Source organism: Python bivittatus, unplaced genomic scaffold (assembly GCF_059951505.1).
Source record: "Python bivittatus isolate LINGU-HERP-01145 unplaced genomic scaffold, Pbiv_v1 ctg000850_np1212, whole genome shotgun sequence".
Lineage (NCBI taxonomy): Eukaryota > Metazoa > Chordata > Lepidosauria > Squamata > Pythonidae > Python > Python bivittatus.
Window position 1 is genome coordinate 56,183,798 of NW_028277112.1, and position 26,145 is coordinate 56,209,942.

A 26,145-nucleotide genomic window follows, 5' to 3' on the forward strand; every position below is an offset into this window, starting at 1 on the left:
TTTCACTGTTTTTTCAGGCTGCTGAACTTACAGGAATGATTTGCCTTGGACTTGATGGAGGGTAAGAGGAATTTTCACAATAAACTGATGAGGACGTCATACATTCCCATAGCTCCTGCTTATAAAAATAGTGTCTAGTTGTCTTCTGAATAATACTCCTGGTGTTGCTAGAAGGGCCTTTGATCAGGTTTTGCTCAGATCCCTGAACATCTGAAGTCTCAGCGTAGGAGAAACCTGACTCTTGTGCATTTGCATGTAATGGCCCACAAATACTTTTCCAGCCAGCAAATGTCCCTGAATGTGTTTGATTTACAGCTGTCAATAATCCCAAGATGCCTAGGGAGAGTAAACATTCTTGATTATATTTTTAATATGTTCTTTTTATAATATTAGTCCATCTGAATGAGTTTATAAGAGGAAAAAAATTAATTACTGTGTTCATTTTTATTATTCAAAATGGGTTTGTCCTCTTATTAAAATCACATTCATTACTCATTTGTTATTGCTCAGTTCAGCCTTTCTTAATAGTCACCCTGTAGCTGCACTGGGATTTGAGCTTCAGAATTCCTGGAATTTCAGTCCAAAATATTACGGAGCAGGAAAAGAGTCATCAGGATGAGAAAACTGATTCAATTCTTTTTCATCACCTCCATTTGTTTCTGTTGCCCATTGCTTTCGGTGGTGGGATCAGGCTACTAAGGCAACATGCAATCTGTAAACTCTGCAGCGTTAAGCCCGAAGCCAACCTAGTATTATTAAATTGTCAAGAAATTCAAATGGAATGGTTGTACTCCATATAATCTATTGTTAATTTAAACACCCCATGGCTATTTTCTATTATAAAGGATATTTAAATCCCCATTCCATTGAGAACATCTCTGAATGAATAATGAATAAGCAATGAATGGCTAGACCTTTAATCACTTATTTGGAGCTCTGGTCACTTTATTTCAGCACAAATTAAAAAAATGAATTCAATGGTCTGTATTTGATTCATTTGTTCCAGAATGAATGCATATCCTTAGTCAGTTTACTAATTCATCCTGCTTTAGCTGCCAAAACAGGCCAGGCTATTCTAGGTTGAATGTTGATGGCTTTAGTTCTGTATCCTCTCCCTAATTTTTCTTGCATTAATTTTGGCCACATAAAACGTGCATGCCTAGCAAAAGGAAAAAGAAAATGCTTTCCAAATACGGCTTCGTTGGGCTGGAGAATTGTTGATATTTTTTCTTGTTAAAATAATGAGAAGGCACAGTAGCTCAGCACAAGGCAAATCGAAACCCCAACAAAATATCCTTAACTCACAAATGGGGTACTCACAAACAGTGCCAACTCCACCTCCTTGGTGGTGGCTCTGAAAAGGTGCCAGGTTAATTGGGAAGGTCAGCCATGTAATAGTTGAAGAGAAAATGCTGGTTTCAGACAGCTCATCCCTAGGGATGTTGGGGTTTTAACGAGCTGTTCGTTTACAACGTTGGGGACAGGAGTATAGAACAATCTTGCCAGGACTAGGGCAAATTCTGTTCATCCCAGGGTTTAATTAAGGAGATGGAACATTGGATTTTTTCAGCCAAATCTTGTGTAATTCCATCTGCTCTGAACTCAACAGGACAGGAAGCTATAGACAGGGCACTTGGGGCCTACATCTGGAAACAACATGTTTCAAAAGTTTTATAAAGCCTCCACTTGGGGGGTGGGGGAAGAAAAGGGGAAAAAGTAACATGAACGATAGATAAAGCAACTGAAGAATCTGGGGAGGAAAGCAACTCACCAAACAGGCATTTCTTTAAAAGAGGCAGTTTGGAAGGGCCTAATTAGTAGCATTGGATCGTTTGTCTAACGAAAGAGAAAGCATGAAACTGGAGTTTTTATTTTTGCAGTAATTCTGAAAAGAGTTGAGCTTCCAGGACTGGCTCCTGTCACAATTGGGAACAAGCCAATTCTTTGTTCATTCCTACTCAGTCTGTTAGGAAAGAAGAGGCAGGCAAGCAAGCACTTTGGATCATTAAAAGCTGGCTTAGTCCCACCAGAGTTTTATGAGCTGACATCTCCATACAGTACTGTTTTCAGGACCAATACAATGTCCTTTATTTAGTTCAGGATCCACTCACCTAAATCCTTAGAAGTTTGATGTTCATATTTTGTACGAAGAACTGATTTATTCATACAGTGTTCCATACTGATTTGATTCAGAGCTGCCTTCTTTCATCATTAGATAAATCAACAAAAAACTGACTAATAAATCAATAAAGGGATTTTTTACATTTAGCGGGGCAAATTTTGTTTGGTGTACATTTTCTTATCTTCTGAAGCAATGCTTTATGACACTTAGGTTTTAAAATACCTTTCTAGCATGCAACGCAATGTATAGTTTTTTCCCAGAAGTGTGGTAGCTCTGTTAATCTGTTGATTGTCTATATGCAAATGACCTATTAAAAAGCCATATCATTTCTGATTTCTCTTGCCTAGGTTAACAGTTATGAAGGATTAGCATTTTGATGTGTTTGATTTTGGAAGACCAGATCACGAAAGAAATGATGTAGCGGGGCTATTCCCTTAAGAAGGTTCTTACTTAGACATCTCTGTTGTTAAGTTTTCAGCCACAGGCTGGATTTAGCTCTAGGTCCTACACATTTTATACTTAAAATACTACTTGTTTATTGTACTTTTATACTAAAGCTACATACACTGTACTATTTATTTAGTAATAACAGTGACATTTTCACTATATTGTTTATGCATACAATTTTGGAGGAATATTTAATAATCCAGGATATGCGTACTAAGACTAAGATAATACTGTCAATATAACAGCAGTGATATAGCCACTGTTGAATGTAGGTGCTTTATTAGGTAATTTCAGAAGTCGATAGCCCACCCAGTTGTATTCAGAAGTACATAGCACATAGTATTTGCTTTTGAATAGTTTGTTTTCTCCCTCATGATATTATCAGCTTCAGTGTACTTTAGTAATGGCATCATACAGTTATGCTGGTGCAGAAAGCAGGTAATAAGTGTAGTAATGGCAATCAACCATTTATGATGTAAATGGAATTTTAATGGGTTACATTCAAGAGCAGCCTACCTTTAGTTGGCTTTACAGTGTAAAGCCATATGGCATCCATCATTTTGTTCCCTTCCCTCCTTTGACCTCTTATAGACCTTCAAAAGAGGCCAGGGTTAGGTTTCTGTCTGTTGTCAATTACCAGCACTAAACAGATATTGCTGCTTGGGCCCCTTATGAGGTGGGCTTTCTCCCATAAAACTCTAAGAGCATTGACAAAACCTGTTTTACCATATGCCTGTTTCAGCCACACTTCATTTGGATTTATAAGGGTTGACTGATTATCCCTTAACACTGTTGCTGCCCACCTCCGTTAGTTGCAACAGGAGGTATCATATAAGACAGCTTTGCAACGCATGCAATTTCAGCATACAAGTGTCAGAGATACCACAAGTTTAAGGCAGATTCTTTCCTAAAACAGTTGCTAAACCAGTGCATAAATACTCCAAGCATGGAAAAAATTATTTCAAAACACCAGTTCAAATGTTTTGGGTAATTGTTATTCTTTGTCTTCAGACTCCAACTGGGAAAATCCAGAGAACCTCAGTTTAAATACCTGGAAAGCAAACTTGCCTCTCCCACAGATATTCAACCCCACATCACCCTACATAGACACCCACAACATATATTGCTCTTATGTTGCCATAACACATGCTATTAGTATACCCATCTGCCAGTATACTAAAAACATGGGACTGTTCAGGCTACATTTTAATGTCTTAAATAAAAGAAATGCAATAGCATAAGGTATGAGGTCAAATACTAATACCATTCCATGTCAGATATCCAATAATAATGCCAAATAGAAAACCTTGAGATCAAATCTTATCAGATGTGATAAAATATGCATCAGATATTTCAGTGTTCACAGAGATTCAAATACTCAGAATGTACCCCATGTGTATTCAGTAAGAATGCTGGCAGAAGATAATTGGGGGGAGTAAATAGATGTCATCACTTTCTAGGCAATTAAGAGACAATTCTTGCTGTGGAAATGCAGCCTCATTCAGTGAGAGGCATAAACTGAGAGGCATAAACTCATTGCATTCTCCTTGCCTCTCTGATCTTTAGCATGCACGCGTCATGCCACACTGGCAATTAGTTAAATGGAGAATCCTACTCACAACTTTCATACACTCATCCATCTCTTCATTAAATCTCACATCACTGGATCCTTACACTCTCTATATTATTCTGTTCTGGAGGAAGGATATACTACATTCAACGCTATCCAGTTTTGTTCAGCTTCAGATTTTTCCACTCTTAAGTTCTTCTAGCTGGTTTGCATATTAAATCTGTAAACATATGTATATGCATTTCCCCTTAATTTGTTCATTTTTGGAATGTGATTTTCCCTAATTTAATCAGATTTCTGTATGTAAAAAAATTCACATAAAAAAAAAAACCCTGGAGATTTGAACTGCATCATAGAATTCTGAAAACTGTGTTATCAACATGTAAATACATTCAAATTTACATGTACAGTAGATTCAAGATAGGCTTCGGGCAGCATATAATCAAATCAAATCAAATACAGTAATTGGTTCATATTGAAATTGGTTCATATTGTAATGCAAATTAATTTCTAGGCAGTGTAATTGTGTCCAACAGACAGCATGCACACTGAAGACAAGTGGGGAATGAGAATGAGTGTGATACAATCATTTTCTTCATCTCTATGTTAAATGCTAATTTGTATGGGAGAAATGCAATTTTAATGTTTACTTAAACAGTATGAACGTTAATGAAAAAATGGATATCTTTGACATATGCAGACCTATTAAAATACTCTTAATTTACTATCCTGTCTGGTGTCCTATCCTTTCTGTTCAATCAATATATTCCTGTAGCATTGAGACAGTCTCAGCTAATCATTTTCATAGAGCAGGATCAGTTTAAGGCTCAGTTCCTCCCCAGCCTCTCATTGCTTCTCTTCTTCATATCAGTTCAGACATCTATCACATGATGGCAGCAACAAATCCTAACTGAGTCCCATTTCTGTTCAATTAGATTAAATGAACATGTTGGATGAGAGAGAGTATGCTTCTGATCAGTATAACTGTCCCAAGGAAATAAACATATAGTATGCATTTGTTCCCTGAGCATTTGTTCATATTCTTCCCTCTTTTTCTTTTTTTAATGATCCGTTGACTTTGGTTTTAAGTTCCCCCAGTGAACAATATGTTTCCAATGAACAAGCATGATTACTATTTTCCAAAGAATTTCTTGTCTGTTGCCAGAGATATCTTGGTAATTAATTCAATATACATTTTTCCCAAGAGAGGAGTAGATTTCCCACATTTATGTAATTTATTAGATTCTTTAATATTGAAGAGGTATGTCATATACCATTCTCTACCTGAATAAAAGCATGGATTATTTGCTAAACTGGGTTAGTCTGTCAACTGACCAGGAGGCAGGTCAGTATTATTCCTATTTTATAGGAATATAAAATTCCTATAAAATAAATATAAATTATAGGCAGAGTATATCCAAGAATACCTCAAGCCTATGTTTATAATTCTAAACTTCTGATTCAATAGGGCCAAAAAAATGGCTGCCTTGATTAAAAATGAGTCCTTTTCCCAGTAGATTCTTTTTATTTTAATGCACAATTGGTGGGTCTTTTTTTTTTTTTTTTTTGAGGGCTGTGAACAGGAATAAATTCTTTGTGGTGGGGCCAAACCTACTAGGTGTCAGGCTTCTCTCAGTGGGCTAGGGAACAAGCTGAAAGGACACCAATACTCTGATAACTAGATTTATTGTACCAAAGTTAATGAAGCTGTTACAAAAATTCCAGTAGCTGCTGTGTATCAAATACAAGCCCTAATATAAGATTCTTGTACCTCTTTCTCCCACCCAGTGATGTAACAGGCTAGAAGCCACTCTTTTTGGGGGGGGGAGGGACAGTTTTACCTTTCTCAATTTAAGTATGGGCTAATCTGGTGTCATGCTGCTTACCTGTAACCGTAGGAGAACTTGTTCTCACTGAGCTCTGCTTGGGGTCATTCTTTTCTCTTCTGTAATTCTCTCTTTCATACGTGCACATTTCTTTCTTGCCCAGTGCACTGCTAGCCGTTAGTTGTCTCCTGCTGTTCTAAAATCCTTGAACCATTCAGGTGCTGGATTTGTAAACTGGCAAGCCACTCATTAGGTCTAAACTAGATATGCTGACCTAAATCCCTACCCATCTCTGCTCCACAAAGATGGGAGGCTTTAAAAAAAAAAAATCCTGCTTTACCTGCAAAAGAAAATACAAGAATACCATGAAAAACTGACTCCCCTTCTTGATTTTAACCCATATCTCCTAGCTTCAAAATTAGGCTAGATAAAATTTGTTTTAAATGGCAAACTGTTGAGGATAAGGTGGAGGAAACAAATCTCTTCCTTTCTCGTGTGTCTCTTTCCTTGTATTAGATAGAGTGCCCTCCTCATTTTGGTTTATATATGGCTGCCGTCAAGACTCTTATGGTACTTAAATGGCCACTAAGGAACTCATACCTGTAATGAAAAAGGGTCATCCTGTATTCCTTCAAAAACAGAGATAGCAATGTGCTGTTGACCTAGGGGCAGCAAGACATGCAAGAACCGTAAAATAAAGAACTGGATTAAACTGTAGTCCTCCTCCCTCATCCTAAATGCTTACATTTTACCACCTCAGAGGAGCAATAACAGAAATGTTGTTTGTGATGGTTATTTTAAAAATAGGATACCTTGTATATTCTTCAATACTTTGGAGATTGGGTCTTTACAGATGTTTTTGCTTTTATTAGTATTATTCAGTCTAAAAGGATGTATTTCAAAACTACATTTAGATGAAAGTCTACATGTATGAGCAAGACTTTGGATCCAAGCCATTGTTTAGAAAGAAAGATTTTCCTTAGGGTTTTCTTGTTTCATTCTGTATTACAGTGGTAGACCATAATCAAATAACTTAACCCAAAGTACCACATAGAGTTAACTGGTCGTCCCACCAGTTAACAAATTAATAGATTCATCAGTCTGCTAAACTGTGTACTTGTAACCTGATAAATGTCCATGGGGAACAAACAATCACAGTTCTATGTGTAAAAGGGGGAGTGGGAGAAATTTCAACTCTGATTTCAAAAGTGATCAGTTGAAACAATGAGTGTAGATTACAAACGTGCACTCATACCCACCCTAAGATGCCTTTCCCAGAATATTTTGGCTTTCTGACAACTGTCTGCTAGGAAGGGTGGCACCACTGAGTCTGCTACTGTCCAACACTCCCTGCATTACTCAAAGGGGGCTGACAAGCTGCAGTGTACCTCCCAGCTATTATCAGGGTAGTTCTTGAAAGCCAGAAGGATTAGGCCAGCCCCGAACTTCTCTGGTGGCACGGAATAAGGTGCCTGGGGCTTGCTGCCAGATTTCGTGGTTGGAGCTGATTCAACTTTAGAGATGTGACATACGGTACTGTAGAGGAGAATTTTATGCAGCTTTCCCACCAACTACTCCTAATCCAGATCCAGTGAAGAACTCTAACCAGAAAAGCAGGCATTGTACTTCTATGTCCATTATCCCTGCCTATGTATGGGAAGAGAAAAATGACCAAGTTTAGAAAACAATATGAAACAGATTATATTTACACTTTTCATTTACATTAGGAGACGTTCCTGTGCACACAAAGCAGATGGAGAAAGTGTGCATAGGGTTCAACTGCAGAAGGTGGTGTCAGCAGTTTAGTTCCACTATATCAGCTGAATTGAACTCTGTCTTGTAAGTTGTTCATAGCTTCTATGCTCATCCACACCCTCAAATCTCTTATCTGAACTTTGTATTCAAGATACTCAGAATTCCTTTCTTGACTCAGTACGGTAAATGTGACACTGATATGTGTAGATAACTCAGAAAAATCTTCCTCTGTTCTTTTGTTTACCTTCATTCTTAAGAAAATCCACCATGCAGCATGCTAGCTTGTGTCTATATCTGATGCCTCCTATGGTTTTTCCAAGAAACACATTAGAAGGATGTTGCTCAACTATTGCCTATTTAATTTCTGAGACTAAACTACTGTAACTGTCTTATTAAGGATGTCTTTTGAATGAGAAGAGCCTACTTATGCTAAGCAAAGCAGAACAATGCTTACTAGATCCAGATACTACCTCTCAACAAATCCTTTCTCCAACAGTTTCTCCTCCAAAGGCCCATCCAAAGACAGTAGAGAGAATTTACTCAGCTTTCTAATAAAAGAGGGGTTGTTGGTTTTTTTTGAACTGTTAATGTAGCACAGTAGCTTGGATGTGCAGTAAGTAGGACCTTGTCCTGCTGTTCTAATTCGTGGTTTATTTGTGTACAGGAAAAGCTAAATGGCTTTAAAGGGGGCTTGATAGGAGAATCTTCTGCTTCTGAGCACTGCAAAAATGGGGCCCATTGCACCTGTAGGAATCCATGCAGAAGTGCTCCATAAAAAGGTTGAGGACTTCTGCTGGAATGACAGTTGAAACGCCCACAAATTGCAACTGTCTTGGAACATTAGAGGTCTCCCTCCATCCTGTGGTCGCTCCTATCTGACTCACTTCTGCAAAATGCCTACTGATTCTTCCTGGCGAGGTATTTCCAGATGTAGCGGACACGGCTTTGCTGGTTGAATTTGTTCGCTTACTGATTTAAACCCGAGCAGTCCGTTTTCTCATCTGAATGTTTCTCATTGGGTTCAATTCCTCCTAGATTTAAACTTCAAATTTTAAATAACTTGTACTGTTTGGGGGAGATTTGGTGATCAGATATCTCCATTGCTCTCATTTCCTTAAAATGTTGCTGGAGGTTTACTCCAAGTTTCATTAGGGAATGAAATTATCGGGAATTTAAAGGGTTCTGATTCCTCTCTCCCATGCCCCTAGAAACTCTTGTTTTTAATTTCAACAGTTTCAGCTTCTTTTAAAAGTTTCAGTAACATACAGAAATCTAAGTATGTAAAAGAAATATAAAGAATAATTAATGGGGGCATGTTGCATAAACACATGAGTAATGAAAGGAAAGCTTTATTGAATGGTATTTTGTGTTTTTTCTTCATCTTTTTTTCTCTCTCCCTCTGCTTTCTCCCCCCACCCCCTTAATTCAGGGAGTTTAATTAGCTTTTCCTTGTAGGCATGGAAGTCTTAATATGGAAAAAAAACCCTTAGAGATTAATTGAAAGGAATAGTTATAAGAATATTTATATCTTGGAAAATGTACATAAAGTAACTTTCTTATTATATGTATATTACTAAAAATAGAGAGAGTAACCAGGTAATTACTAAAAGGCTGAAGTTAAACACGTGTCATCCAAAAAAAAAATGCATCACATCACAGAGAGGATGAATGAAACCAATTCTGATAATCACATGTAAATAGATATAGATACACATTCAGAAATAATATGGTTTAAGGCAGATCAGATGTCTGTGATCAATTGACCTTTATGCTTGTTTAGTCTCCGGCCCAAAATGCTAAAAACTTTTAATGGGCAACTTCAAAGCCCTTACTTTTTCAAGTAATTTTTTTAAATTCATGCCTTGGTCACTTCCTGGTTGGACTACTTCAAAATGCTCTACATGGAGCTGCCCTTGAAGACCACCAGGAAGTTACAACTGTTTCAGAATGCAGCAGTTTGCACAGTGTTGGGTGCCCAAGTCTGCCCATTTTACACCTCTGTTGAGCAAGCTGCATAGGCTCCCAGTTTTCTTTCATGTGCAATTCAAGTTGCTGGTTATTACTTTAAAAGCCTTACATGGCACGAGTTATCCCCGGGACCACCTCTCCCTGAGAGTGTCTGCCCATTCCATCAGATTGGATAGAGACATGCCCCAAGTCCCTTCCCTTAAATGTTGCCATCTAGTGGGACTTAGTCTGGTCTAGTGGTGAAGGCACCAGGCTAGAAACCAGGAGACCCTGAGTTCTAGTTCCTCCTTAGGCACAAAGCCAGCTGGGTGGCCTTGGGCTAGTCACTCCCTCTCAGCCCTAGGAAGAAGAAGGCAATGGCAAACCACTTCTGAAATCTTGCCAAGAAAACTGCAGGAACCTGTCCATGTAATCGCCAGGAGTCAACATTGACTCGAAGGCACCACAAAAAAAAAAAAAAAGTGGGACCTAGGAAGCATGTCTTCTCTGTGGCAGCCCTTGCCCTATAGAATCCCTTCCCCTTGAGATTTGGAAGGCCCCCACCCTCTTGACTTTCCAGAAGGCCCTAAAGGGCTGATTCTTCCCCCTAGTGCTGGGATAGGGTGAAGTCAGAACTGGGAGATACTGGTGTTGGCTGGATCAAAGGAGATGTGTTGTGGCACCAAGTTTTTGTTTCTGCTTCTATTGGTTTTTTGTTTGCTTTTATTGTTTTATGATGTTTGGTTTTAGGTAACAGTTGTGAGCTGCTGAGAGTTGTGTTTTAAGATGATCAGCCCTACAAGTCAAATAAAGAAATAAATAAACACACTTTGTAAAGTTGGACATATGGCCAGCCTCATCTAAAATTGTTCTAAATATTATTATGGATGCTAAGCTATTTCTTTTCTCTTTTACTGATCCAGTATCACTAAATGAGGAAATCACTGGGACCAAAAGGCTGTCACCCAACATTGCTACAAAGGACCTGCATCAAACAACAAAGCCACCTGGCGCATCTCTAAATTCCATCTGCCCACTCTGTTCAGGAGCTTTTGACAATATGCTGTATGTAAGCCCTTGTTTACATAGCTTCTGCTTTTCTTGCATACAGGGCTTGTTGGACACCAAGGCAAAATGTCCTTGCTGTAAGCAGCCTTTCCATTCGGTTTTTCACCCAGTAAAGGTCAAAGATTATCTGAAAGAACTCCCATCCGCAAAGCACTCTAAAGAAAAGCTCTCCTCTTTCCCACCATCCAGAAAGCACCCCAAAGAACATGCTCCCTTACGTTCCAAAAAGCACTTGGACGAATATTCATCTTTGCCTTCTAAAAGTCAATCTGAAGATCACATCACCATCTCTTGCGAAGAATACCCTCTTTCCAAACTTCATTTAAAGAAACATTATAAGCCTTTTCCTTTTATATCACCATCAAAAGACAGTCCACCCCCTTGTGAATTCACAAAATTTCAACCCCATCATGAATGTCGCCATATGCGGGTCTTGGGAAAGAAGCCAAAGTCAGACCAGGTGTCCATAGAAATAGAACGGACTGAGCCCGCATTCAGACCCACTGCAAACTTCCTGAACAACGATCTGGACAGCTTTCGCCATAGAGCGGTATCTGCCAATTTGTCCAGGCCAGGCATTTTAGAAGCTACGTTGATGCTTATTTCTTCTGGGGCAATGGTCTTCATATGTTTTTATATCTATTTAAGATTAGTCCTTCTACATAAATAATAAAAGTCAGATTTGTTTGTGGAAATACTAGATTCTGGGTGAGGGGATAGAGGATGGGTAGGAAATGTAAAAGAGTACTTCCCGAGTAATCATGTTCTAATATAAATCATGATCCCAAGGCTTTCACATATTCTTTTTTAGGTGTATACATAAAATGACAAATACACACCGTATAGCAATTCAGGGACTTGGAAACATTTAATATTTGCCACCAAACAGTTCTCTGCACATTCCATGGGAAACTCTCTTCCCGATCCACAAATCTGAGAAGACTCAGGAGGTGTCCTGCTCTAAATTCTCCACGTGGAGAAATCAGGTGAGACAAGGAAGGAAAAAATTCCATATTTAGAATGCAGCTATTAAATGCCTCTTTTCAATCTTTCCCTCCAGTTGTTAGGACATATAACATGGCCTCCAATTATGATAATAAATTATGGACAAATTCATATGGAAGATAACAGTCTTTCTGGCTGTAAATTGTTTAGAGTTTTGTTGGTTAAAACAAGCACCATGAAATTTGCCTGGAAATAAACTAGAAGGTGGGATTGTTCCAGCTTAATGTAATAATTTTAGAATGGTGGGACTATATCTCATATTAACAAAATACTCTAGGAGAATACTGTGGTAAGTGATATTATATGTCACTGATAAGTCCAGCAGAACTAATGGGGAAACATTCCCCTTATCCAGTTCCTGGCAAAGGTAACTAAAGTTATTTTGTTTTCAAACCTAATTTAAACCCAAATTAAAAATGATCCAAAATAGACAGCTTAATCTAAGCCTAGTGCTAAATTTCAATTTTTCTCAATCTGCGGGCCTTCTGAATAGATATGAATACGCTTGTACTCACACATAAATACACAATGGTACTTCATATGAATGCTTTTAAATTACTGAGATCTTAAAGAACTGGTATAAAAACAAAGAAGTTATAGCTAGCCAAGCATTTAATATGTCTTCCATTTCATCTCTACACATCCACATACCAATACTGGATCTGTGGAAGGAACAGAGAAGCGTGAATCAAATTGGAAAGTTTCTGGGAAAGAAAGGGAAAGAGCAGGTTCAGGGAAGGGGTTAAATTCCTAACATTGAGAAGCCATACATCAGCCAGCACAGAGATTTGAGGTCATTACAGTTGTCCAAAGAACTCAGCTGATACCAAGGAATCTGTCAACTTTCAAAGATGCTGGACATTCTTTTTCTGGGGCTGAAATGTCATATGTTTAAGACTGCAATTCTATGCGTGCCTCACTGAACTCAGTGGGACTTCTTCTTGACCCTAACATGCACTGCATAGCATTGGGCTGTCAAGAAGAAAAACAGCTGCTACGTTTTGTTGCTTTTTTTAGTCATTTCCATTCAAGGCGTGTGTTTTAAGTTTTTCCTGTTATGCAATTTTACACAGGATCATTAAGTCACGGGCAATAACCACTCATCTCTGGGTTAGTGTATGTACCAGAGTGATGGGGAAGAAAAGAAACTAAAGAATAGCCTACTCCACAGTGCTTTAGTTTCCTTACCTAAGAATATCTGTAGCATCTACCAGCTGCAGCTGCACCTGCTGGAGAAGGCTGAGGTGGTCATCTTGCTACATAGTCTTCAGCTGCTCATGTCAGATAGCCAACAAATCATTGGCTCAATAGACATCACTGCCATTCTAGGGTGGATGAGGGATTTTTTTCAGTTATAATGGGTTATTGATCATGATCCCAGTGATACCGTAAGGGGCTAGGCTAGAGAAGAGGTTGGAGAAGACATGATCAATCTCCCATAACCTTTTTGTTAATTAAATTTAATCAAATTTACATGACATTTCTAAACCTGATTGAAATGTCAGTGGGGAAAAGGGCCTTTTTCTTTTGCAAGTGTAATTTTTTTCCTGTCATAATTTTGGGTCCTCTTCTAGATACTTCTCACTCAAGGGAGAAAAGATACATGAACCTGTCTCTTCTCCCATTACAAAATAGGAAAACGGTTTCACCTTCACTCATCTACAGAGATCAAAACCATCTTCCCTAATGGCACTTTGGCAAGGGAAAGGGAAACTTAACCTCCTAGGAGGTTTATTTCCTATTTTTCTACTTTAATCTTCAATATAAAGTAGAACGTAGGTGGCATCAGAAACAACAAACACATGCCATGTTTCCTCTGTAATAAAGCCAACAGAATCCTGCCTTCACATTCATGAGATTCTTTATCCCCAATGAAAATGGCATGACTTTTCTTCCTCTTCTGCAAGGAAGGAAAGAAAGAAAATTTTTCTGCAAATACCTATTTATAAATACAGATTTCCCTATCACAGGCTGAATTCCTGGTTACATCTAGCTCAAGGCTTCAGGGTGCATTGCAAATTATAGGCTATACTCTCAACATGGTTTTAGGATTAAGTTTGATTGGGAATGAACCTGACAAGTGAAACTCACTCGTATTATTGTAATAGGTTCATCCCCTGATGAGATTTGGATTAGCTGTGGCAGACATACTCTGCAGGATTAGGATGGCAGGCTCATGAGACATATGAATTCGAAGGGATTCCTAAAAGCTCTGCAATGTTTTTGAGATGGACAGTGCTTCTGTTGAAATTCCAGTCTCACTATGGAATGGCAAGACGAGAAGGGTCATCAGTATGGTTACTCCTGATCTCCCTGCGTTCACAGGGAGCAGAGAAAGTTTTCAAGTTTTGCCAGGAATCCTGGACAATGATGTAGGCTGATAGGCTTATGTAAATCTAGTGAGTGTGACTGGACACAAATAATACATAACTGCAACTATAATATGGCATTCAAGCAGCCAAACAAGATCATTTCTTTGCCATTATGTCTTCAGTGAATCAGCCAGAACATTGTTTCTCGTGAATCTTTTTTTAAAAAGTGTGACTGCTTTAAGAGTTGTATTAACTTCTTTAATGAACTGACTCCTTAAAATAGATGCACCTTTCTTCATATTCACACAGAATCCTGAAAAAAGAGGGGCTATTTTAATGAGTAGCAGAGATATGCTATGCTTGGACAAAGTTTTAAATATTTCTTCTGAATAATTTTTGAAGTATGCACAGCCCAAATGCTTTGCTCATCATATATATGTAGGAACAAATACCCTAATTTCTTCTGGGCCAAAATCTAGATGAGGAATCTGTCATTTTGATAGCAGTGATGAATTTGTCCCACCCACCCACATACCCTTCCTATTGCATCCATGGTGCACATACTAGCTGAAAACAGAAGAGAGTTGAACCAATTGGAAGCCTTCATTTGTCCCCTGTCTTTTTACTTTGTTAAAGTAAAACAAGGATGGGCAACTTTGCTGGCCACTGTGGCCACATACAGTGCAGATGGTAGTTTGGTGGTTATACATGTGCACTCAAATACAGCTATATATGTAAGGTGATCCACTTCTAACACTTCATCAGTTCCCAAGAGTCATTGGGAAGAATGGGAAAAACCTTATCCTTCTCCTTCGCAGCAACTATCTTCTGTGGTAATTGGGGATGAGGTTGACCTGCTCTGACTAATTCCCATCTATCTCCTCTGATTCTGTCCAGGGAATCATTGTTGAAAGCTATTGCTGTCCTGTTAGTCTTCACGAGTTCTGATACTTTCATTTCCTGACATGGGTTCAATGATTTGCAGTATGATTAATTGCAGACAGCGTTCACAATATCCTTTTCAATAAGTGATAGCTGGATGTTCCTGACTGGGTCCTAGTTGTTTCTCAGAACAACCCAGGAAAACCTTGTGGCTAACTCAGATGCACTGCTTGCTTGCTTGCTTATAATGGTCCTTCTGAGATAAAGAGATGGCAATTGTGCACAACGGTAGAAGTCAGCTCAACAGGTCATGTACAGAACAACTATACAAGTGCTCTTGACACAGAGGAAGAGAATCTTAGTCTCACTGTTGGTCTTGCTATGCAGCACTAGAGTCATACACCGATGCAATTTTGCAGGGAAATTTAAGAAGTGTGAGAGTGTGGAATCCTTGGGCTGGTGAGACAGAAAGGCTCTGCCTACACCCCCCATACATCTACTTCTTTTTACACAACTCACACTTCAAGTCTTGCCTTCTTCCGACTTTTTACAAGGGCAGGCAGTTCTACCACTTCTCAAATTTGATGGGATCATTCAAGAAGCAAACGGCCAACTGGATCACTCATTAGTTATTTCGGATTATAGATTCCAGAAAGGGACAGCTGGATATTCAAGGAGAGAACTCACTGATGAAGTCTTCTGTGCTCCTGAGAAAGCATATTGCTTTCCAGAATGGTGAATGATACAGCCTTATCACTAACAGGAAACAATCAACTGGTAACCAACTTTTTTTTATAGGAAACAGGAGGCATCCTCAGAGAAAGGAGCCTGTTGCATTTCAGCATTATTTTAAGTATTTGATTTATCTCACTTTTCTTCTAGCACAGTGTTTCTCAACCTTGGCAGCTTGAAGATGTGTGGACTTCAACTCCCAGAATTCCCCAGCCAGCCATGCTGGCTGGGGAATTTTGGGAGTTGAAGTCCACACATCTTCAAGTTGCCAAGGTTGAGAAACACTGTTCTAGGAGCTCATACACAGAACTGCCTCCTCCTACTTTTCCCTACTACAATAACTCTGTGAGGTAGGCTGGGCTGTGAAAGAGTGGCTGGCCCAAGTCACGCAACTTCCATGGCTCTGGGTGGACTTAAACCTGGGTCTCTCCACCTCTAGTCCAACACCTTAACCACTATATTGGCTCTCAGTTCCCATTAATCAACCCTGATCTCTGTGCCTTTAGTTAGTACTTCCAAAGCAGGGATCAGGTCATTTTTGACACCCTAATGTTAAATCTGTGTGGTATAATATGTCACTGGTATTTCGAACATTTGGCAAAATGGACAGGAGCAGGTAACTTTGCTTTGCTAACCGCAGATCAGTATTTAAGGTCCCTGATACACAGTGCAAATATACTATTAGAAATGCCAGTGCTTTGTTTGTTCCCTCATTTTAAGGAGTGACCTTGGTTTCTCTGACTTTTCTTAAATATCTCCAGGTATAAAAATCAGAATATATCTCTAATTACTTTCCCATTTCCCCGCTCATCCCACTGAGATATCAGTATGTTCAGCCAAGGATTTTCTTCCCTGGACTAAGAGAAATAGAAATAACTCTGGTTGACCCTGACCTAGCCTTATGCCCTATAGCACTTCTTCTGCATGAAGGCAATGTTTTTGATCATTTTGAAGCAAATCACAGATATCCTTGTGTGTCAGCTACTGCGCCAAGAGAGGTTAATCAACAGCATTTCCTTAATCATTTCATTATATGCCAGCTGTATCATGTCTACAGAGCCAGTTCCTACATTACTTTAGGAAAATCTGTATGGAAGCTTTTCTATCCTTCAGGCATCTGAATCTATTGGGGAGACTTTTTCCTTTTTTTTCCAAGCTCATTTTCTACCACGTGCTGCTGCACGCACTGTTTCTGTGTTTGCAGAAATACACCGTGTTAGGCAGGTAATCCGTTTCTGAAGGTCAAAGGGCTGCCATTTTGATCGATAGGAAATGAAATACTGATTTTTATTTTATAAATAAAATATTGAATAAAACCGCAAAGTCAGTGTATGGACACGATAATAGCAAGGATGCTTTGCAAAAACAGAAAGATATAGAGAGGCACAGTGAATAATGTTGGTGTAAGCTAGATGTATCTATATTTCTGTTTCTTTTGCTTATCTCATGCCCCAATTTCTTTGCCTAAGTGAATTTCTGCACTCTGCATAATATTTCTTGCCTAGGGGTGTACCATGATGGGTATATACATATGTATGATCTTGATGTCTTATAAACTGCAACTTATAGCAATTCAAAATCATGATTGTTATCTAGCTGGGTTTGGTTTGTGAAAATCATTGGTTAAGTTGGACACACCCTATGTATGTCACATACAAAGACGAGGGGGTTGATTGTGCTGCTGACTTTTCTGACATCTTCCTCACACGCACACCCACACCCCAGCATAGCTGAATTGTATCCTGGGACTTAACTGAATGAAGAATTATGTTCTATTTATCCCTTTTTGATGTGCATAATTGTGACATGCGGTGCACATTTCTCCCAAATGTATATACTTAGTTCAGTAGCACTCTGGGTACAAAACTGCATTATATCAAAGCCAGTGATTTTAGGACTGCAGGCTGATGCTCCTAACTCATAAAGCCTTTTAAGCTGTTTCAATTATCCATGCAGCTTCTCAGCAACGCTAAAATAAATATGCAAGGGGGAAATACTCAAAGCACTCACATTTTCCCCATCAAGACAAAGATAGAACATATTCTCCTCATGTTTTCAGTTCCCTAAGTACCCAATTTTCTAACTTTTTATTATCAAGAAATGCCATCCAGCTCAAAGGGAATCCTTTATATAGAAGATGTTTTTCTGCCAATCTTGCATTCCAAAACAAATGGATTTCTCAGTGGATTCAATTTAAAGAATATTTAGAGCAGAATCCTGAATTTGTGATATAAGGTGATGAGAAAAGTCAGTCCTATTTGAAATTTTAGAGAATCCCTCTCTCATTGGTATTGGTAGCTGGACAGTCCTCTGCCAGAAAGAACGGAAAGCCACTCTTTGCCATTTTTAACAGCTGTTTTGTTTCTGCAGCTAACCTGAGTGGGCTTTAATTCTACACTGTAAGCTTTTGGAGGAACTGATATTCTTTTAACGTTAGCATAGTATCTCTGTAGGTGCTTCCATAAAGGGCTACAGTTCCAATAATGGAATGAGAAGAGTCCGCCACATATCAGATGACAAAGCATTACTGTTGTAAGATTTCCTAGCTTATTTTACTAGTCATCAGCTACCTATTCTAAGCAGTGAATGCCACTCCAGGAACAGGCAGCATTTTGCCACCCTTTACGTTCCAGTGAGCAATCTGAGGGGTTTGATTGGCTGACAATTTTTAATGTAAACGTATTGGCCAGAAAAGGCCATTGCTGATTGGCTGTAGATTCTTTGAGTGTGCTTTGGACTTGCAAACATTTAATCGCTTCCATGCATGTAGCATCATAACATCCATAAATGTCAAAATAGATAAATCCTGGCTGCATTTAAAAATCCAACAAGAAGAGTTGGGCATTGTAAAGGCTGATCATCTGGAAGCATCCTGGTTGTCTCCTTGGACCCCTGAGATCAATTTCTGTGTGTACAGTTATTGTTTTTGGAACATTGTAAGTCTCGGTTGTTTCTTCCCAAAGAGACGATGTTTGAAACAGCAGCCCTTAGACTATCCGATCATTCCAGAAGGAGTAAATGCATGTGCTTGCTTGCTCTTCCCTTTTTCACTTCATAACAAATGATGCCATCTGCAGTCATGTGAAGGGCAGATGTCTAGAAAGAAACCTGTGTTCTGTGAAAATTGAGCAGCCCAAGGGTACTTGCCAAAAAATTATTTACAGTCTGTCTGAACTTTGCAGAAACAGGTAATCTACAGTGCATTAGGTACTGTATACAGCTGAAACAGAGTCTTAAAACAGGTAACTTGTGAACCAACGTATTTCTGATCATGCTAAAGAACAGGGATTATTTCTTAGATCCATCTCAGGATATTTGGAATGAATCTGCCTATATGTCAAGTGTCAGGCTTCCTGGCAAAATCTCAGCAGAAACTCCCAGACATGTGACTCCATACACTTCAGTTGGGCTTCTAGAGTTCAATCCACCTAGAAGTTCTCAAACACATAACGTGACATGTCTGGATAAGAATCTTTATTATACACTAGGATGATGTAAAATTGTTGTAAAAAACTATATAAAACAATTGATTGGCCTCTGCCAGAGAGAAGCTGCAAATTTCCTCTTATACCCAAAGGCAATTCAAACCACTTGCCTCTTCTTCTGAGAGGTCGTTGATTGTTTCTATAACTGACAGTTGTGCTCTGGGAACTGCTGGCTCCCAGCTTAACTCCCATACCAGGAACGTAAACTCCAACATCAACTCATGGGGGAAAATATTGAGGAAGGAAGCAAGGACAAAATCAATAGCATGTATAGAACAGCCCTCTTAAGCTATATCAGAATATTTGCTGGCAGGGGTACAAATGTGTGAGAAGAAAAGCAAGCAATATGAAACTCATTCTGCCATATAATGTATGCCTAAAAATTATTATTTTAATTTGCAGTGCAGAAAAGAGGAAGGGTATACTGCATCCTGTCCACTAAAACTGAAATTCAACAAGCAGACTTAATTATACATATGAATCAAGCTTCTGCACTTTTTAATCATCCTTGAAGATGCAGTTTCTTGTCTAAGAAGCAATGTGGGGTCCTTTTTGTGGTTGCCCAGAGTGGATCCATCCCAAGTCTGTTAGAAATTAATATAGAACTTGTTTATTTGGCAGGGTGTGGGCCGATTTTCCCAGCCTTGGCATCTTCCCTTATCTACCAAGGAGTTGGGTTAGTATAAAACTTTTCTTTCTTCTTGCACTTTGATCTAGCCAATAGAGACGAATATGTGTAGCTCAGGGTTGAACTGTGAAGTCCTTGGGGTTCTCTGAGCTTGGTTCTTTTCTTGCAAACGTTTCATTACCCAGCTAGGCAGCACTGAAGATGTTACCTAGCCGGGTAATGAAACGTTTGCAAGAAAAGAACCAAGCTCAGAGAACCCCAAGGACTTCACTTTGATCTGGAACCAGACCTTTAGACATTTATCTTTGACCATGCCTTTTTCTCCTGCCCCTTTTTATTCCTGTCTGCTATCTAAAAAGCCTCCCCTCCCCACCTCCAAGCTTAACTTCAGCACGTAATTTATCTCTTGTAAGCTCTATTTTGTTTTGTTTTTTACTTGTGCGAGGACCAGACCATGTACCTCAAACTTCAGCCTGCCTTGGTGGGTGAACTTGATGGGGCTCATCTGGAAACATCTCTAGGAGGAATAAATAAAAACGACCTCATCACATAAGCAGTATAAAGTTACTTTCTACTTTAAAAGACAGAGTCTCAGTTCTGTCTTAGAAAGAGAGATGTAGGGCACCTCATTGAATCATGAGTACTGATGTCAATGTGCCCATTGACTCTTAATCTGAGGGTATGGGCACTCCTGATAAAAATCCATTGGATATATAGTCTGTGTCATAATTAGCATCCCAGGCAAGTACTTTTGTAGTTTAAAAAAAACACTCTACTGAAAATACGGAAGACTTACGCACACAAGGTTATACTGAGTTTCTTCCTGTTGGAACTGTGGTGCTCCAGGTTGATGTCTACCCTACAACCCTAAGGCTGACTATGACTCTGTTCATTCTACAGAAGTTAGAAGGAGAAATTAAAAGTACACAGGTTAGGTTACAACAACAATTGAACTTTCACATTTGTTTAAACAAAACCAGCAAATCCATTAAGGGAAGCAGACGCTTATGGTTAGTCCAAGGATCACCTGATATATTCCAGACGACATTTTCATCTTTCAGATTCCCAGTTTATGGAAAGGGAATAAATGAGGAGAAAGATGATATGTATATGTATGTGTGTGTGTATATATAAGTTTCCCAGGTGAGCTGAATACTTGCCCCTTTGTTTTAGCAGGGTCTGATATTCAGTAGTATCCTTTCAGTTATAAAGGTAGTTTTCTGCTGGCTGCTGCAGGCCAGCGAAGCTGCCAAAACAGCAACATTAGCTTAATGACTAAGGAAAGGACGTCATCCATCACTTGAAAATGTTGTTTAAATCTGGCAGTTTGAATTTTGATCAGGAGACGGCTGTCTTCTTCCCCCCGGTGATGGATTACAAATCTCATTTGTAGCTGATTTTTAATTCTATGTCAGTCTTGCTTCAAACCCAGCTTTAGCATCAAAATAGTTTTGCTCTTCTGTCAGGAGAGAGACAAGAGGGAGATAGCTCTGTTCATTCTGGTTGGAGCATTACAGTGGTTCAACCCTTACTTCCAGCATTCCCTCTAAATCAGGGGTTCCTAAACTTTTTGCCATCCTACCTCCCTTTAATGTAATCTTAATGTACACACCTCCCCTAAAAATCCAAATACCAAACCACCATAATGCACACAAAACACCAAAATGGGCACAAGTGAACAATGAAAACAGCATAATTAAACTGTGGGAAACCCTGCTCTAAAGGGTATTAATTGGCTTCTCTTCAACCCCTTGGAAGATCCTGCAGGGATCTAGCCTGGCTCTTGTATTACTGTAGATAGACAGACAGACAGACATGTATGTATGTATGGATATGCATATTTAGAGAGAGAGAGAGCATCCCTGGGTACAATAATTGGAGAATTTGGGACAAGATACCATTAGTATACTAATGCAATACCCAGAATGAACAAGTATGTGGCTATACAATCAAGGCTTGGAAAGCCAAGAGACTGAAGATGAATGTTGACACAGATCCTGTAGATTGGAAAACTGGAAATTCCCCACTCCAGAAATTAAGGCAGCAGCCTACTTTGGATGGGAGGTCCAAAATCCATAAATGTTGAACTACAATATTATCTCCGTAGCATAGCTAACACACACTCACATATCTGGAAAGCACCAGACAGATGATACTGTTAGAAATAGGATATTACCTGGATAGTGTTCATAATTTAAAGGACAGGTGAGTACTAAATAAGCTAGCTGAGAAACATTTATTATGTCCCATAAAACAATATTTTATATATAAAAAAGGATGTACAAAACAAGGAGAGGGACATAAATTGAGCTTTAAAAAATACAGTGAGCTGTGGGTATGATGTTACTGCAAAACTGACTTGAATGAGCACAGACTATGCATCTTTTGAGAAAGCCACGATGACCCTGGTTCTACAGAAGGCCTAACTGATGGAATCCAACACCAGCTGCTAGAATTTGCTCCCGTGCCAAGACATGAGAGGCTTAAGTCGTTTGTCTCTGTGGGTTGATTCAGTCACTTCAAAGTAAAGCAACCTTAGGAGGCAATGCAAGAGAGAGGATCCTTTCATTAAAAAGGAAAAACAAAATTGGGGAAGGGTGCAAAGGGGAAAAGAACAGAGAACAAAGGGAATAAAGCAAATAGCAGGCATTTCCAGACCCAAGATATACAGAGCCTAAAGGAGCACCTATCCTGAGTTCAGGCAGTCTAAAGAAAAAGATCCATTTTACCCGAGTTAATAGCTGGCATGACATCAGGCATTAATGTTGTTTTTAATGATTCCTGAGTGAATAACAGAGGAATCAAGTTGAAAGGGAATATGGATGTAAACAGAAACGGAAAAGGCCAATTCTGCGAAGAGGAGGAAGAATCAGAAAAAGAAAACTTTAAAACATATTTAAAGGAAACCACCTACTGACCTCTGGAAGCTCTGAATGTACTCTGTAATTATGTCCTCATCCACCAACTTCACATAACTACAATCCAAGGGTCATGTTTTTTCTTTTTTAAGGTTTGTCTTTCTGAACAAATACCGAGCTTGCTATTGTAGGTTATTCTTTACTTCTTTAGGTTTTAAATATGCTTGGCTGGCCTTTGCTTGGGTGGAAATTTAGCCGTAACAAAAACGACTGCTGCAGTTTGGAACGTCAACAAGCCAGGCTTGTTACGTGATCATATTCATCCGGTGCTTAAGTTGTACGAAAGAGTAAATCCAATTCCATTCACATGAGGGTGTTTCTTCCAAGATGCATAACCATCCATGTTTAGTTACAAACTCAGATGACTCGTTCCTGCTTCTTCTGAGTGTTTAGAACAGACTTTATACTAAAGAAACTAAAGATGTCAATGTAAGAATTAGAAACATGCTGCTGCTGACGTTTTGTCTCTCTTAGGAGTCTTTCCTAAAATGTCTATTACAGTAACACATGTTATTTTATCAATTCACTATATGCTTTACAGTATTATGATGTCTAGCTGGGGCCTAAAAGTAATCTGTAAACATTTATAAATCTAAAAGTTCCATTTGCCTTAGATTCCCAGTTGTTAAATATTGATGTAGCCTACACTAAGGAGCTATAATAGCTCCATGTACTATTCAGCAGCTGTGATGTTATTTCTAAACAACTGTGATCAGGACATTGGCTTAAAGGGAACAATCTTTTAAAAAATAAAATCCATCGCTGATTCAGTTGTGAATGGATGTGCACAAGGCAGTCCAACCACTTCACAAAATCACAAATGCTAGTATTAAGCAAAATCTGCTATGGTGTGCCTTTCTCTAATCAAAATTAGAAAATGGCCTATCTAGAAAAGAGTTGCCCACAAACTGGTAATTGCATTAAAGAAAGGAATTTACTTTGGAGAAATGTACATTAATGAAACCTTCAACAGCAAGGTTCACACAATGTACTGAATTAAAATGTAATTGATTTATTTGTGGCTTTGTTATGTTTTGCAAACCCAAGAAACTGGGATAATTCAGAACTCCGTGGTTCAGTGAATTGTAGATTAATGGTTTCCACTGAGGAACTATTAAAAAATTAAAACAAAGCATTAAAAAAAGAATAATGATCAGGGAATGCACATTCTGTGCTACATACATTGTTGCCTACAAAGGCTTATAGAAAAATGAGGGCTAAGAATGGTAATATGAAATAATGGGAGCTGAGACATGATTGGGCTTCATAAAAAGCAACTTGTGCTTCACATGAGCTATATATAAAACCCAGAATAGATACTGAAAAGAAAAAGTGTGGCCCAAAGAAATCAAAATAAAAAGAGATTATATATTATTAATTCAGAAGTTAATTCTTACATTTGCTTCATATAGGAATCTTTAGTTTTGCCCTAGTCTTGCCCTACTCTTTTAGAAATATCTTAATTGAATAAATGAATAAACCATGCTAACTGCTTCAAAAAGCCAAAAAGATGGAGGGGACTAATAACAAGCTCCAACTGCTGAGTGGAGGCTTGCTTGACTGGAGCAATGCCTCTCTGGAGGAGGTGCTTGGATTCAAATGGGTGGTAGCCAGAGGAAACTTAAAAAGTCATCTAGTGGAGACCGCATCCTCCCCAACAGGTCGTAATGAACTGAAATATGAAGTTGCTCCAAACAAAAATCTGTCACAGGCCCATAAACTCATCCTCTGTACCTGAGCTTGGGGAAACCACCATGATAAAGCCAGTGGAGTGCACTGGTGAAGGTGTTGGACAAGGATTGGAAAGACCCAATTTAAAGTTCACTCTCTGCTATGGAAATTCTGTCTCAGCCTAACCTTCCTGACAGGATTGTTGTGAGAATACGTTGAAGTGAGATCCACATGTGTGCTTCTGGAGAAATAGAGGGACATAAATTTAAGGAACAAACAAATAATTAAGCAGTCAGGATCTAGGAAACTATAGTTCAGTTAGCTAAGTCTCTTCTAAGTCTGCTGGTGGGAAGATAAATGTATCAAACAGTCAACATGGTTTCTAATGAGATCAGTCCTGCCTCATTTATTTTAGGGAGTTTAGAGGGGAGCATCAACAGGCACGAGAATTGGAGTAATCTGATAGACTTTGTTTGGACTTACACAAGGCTTTTAACGACCCCCCCCCCCCATCAAGGACTCCTTAACCGAGTTAACAGACAGGATAAAAGGAGAGATCCTTTTAATATAGGAGTGGGCAACATGTGGACCTCCAGATGTTGTTGAATTACAATTTCCTCAACAATGGCCATACTAGCTAACATAACATCTGGAGAACCATATAGTTCAACCCTGTCTTAATAATAACAGATTAAGGAAGCAGAACATGAAGTATTTTTCTCAATGGAGGACTGTAAACTATGGAGTCTTCCTGATATCCGGGAACACTGTTTAATACTTTTGTGTATGATCTACAATCAGAGGTGAGCAATTTTTCTAATGGCATTTCCATGTCACTGGTCAATGAGCATGTGAAATTTTGGAATTTCTGGTATCGGAACTATCGAAATAGGGATTTCGATTACCCTGCCCTTCCATATTATATTAACTATACCATACCATACCATACCATACCATACCATACCATACCATACCATACCATACCATACCATACCACAGAGACATTATGCCTCAGTGGCTGGAGAACATGAAAATGCTAGTGTTATTGCGTGTATGCCCATCCTTTGAGTTTATCATATAGTAGTCCCCTGATGCCTCCTCTAGGAAATAAGTCTTTGGTCTGATCCAACATGATTTAGCTTACATTTTTTAAAAGGCCAGGCAATATAAATCTAGATATTGTAGCTGTTGGCCACAATATGAGAAGTTAACAACTTGATCTTGGCATCTGTACATTATATTAAAAATGTCATCTTAAAAATGTAAAACAGAATATTTTTTAAAGGAAAATTATAGTTTGTTGATTAAACTTCTGGCTTTCCTATCAATAGTGCGAGTTTGATTTACTTAGCTACAGAATGATGGAGAAATGCCTAGTGGGACAGGATTTTGCTTTTCATTGCCAAAGGAATGACTTTCACCACACTGCAAATCAGAGACCTTTCATGTGAATGAACTGCACTGAACGCCAATGCACGAGCCTTGGTGTTATAGTGATTCTTTTTCCAAAACTAAGAGCGTGAGTGGGATGGGATTTTAATTGGGTTCTGCTGCACACACCAAAATGCAAACCTGGACTTCAACCCATTTCGTTTGGGTTTTCAGCTGGGATGTGGTATTGAGAAAACTTTCAATGAACGATGCATCTGGAGGGAGAAGTGTTTTTCTGCTGTCTTTTGGAGATCTTGAGAGCTTTTAACATCGCTGTTCACGGTATTCTCCACCACCTTGTCCCAAGGCTGAGCTTTAGAAATGTGTATTTGCACTTTTTCTTGCA

The 26,145-nt window shown here is 38.8% G+C and overlaps 1 protein-coding gene across 1 annotated transcript; it reads left to right on the forward strand.

Annotated features, from left to right (window-relative positions):
- Positions 1-10,550: 10,550 nt before the first annotated feature.
- Positions 10,551-11,405, forward strand: LOC148213846 (uncharacterized). The gene has a single exon (XM_088130517.1). It carries the CDS (start codon positions 10,551-10,553, stop codon positions 11,403-11,405), a length of 855 nt encoding a protein of 284 aa, XP_087986643.1.
- The last annotated feature ends 14,740 nt before the right edge of the window (positions 11,406-26,145 follow it).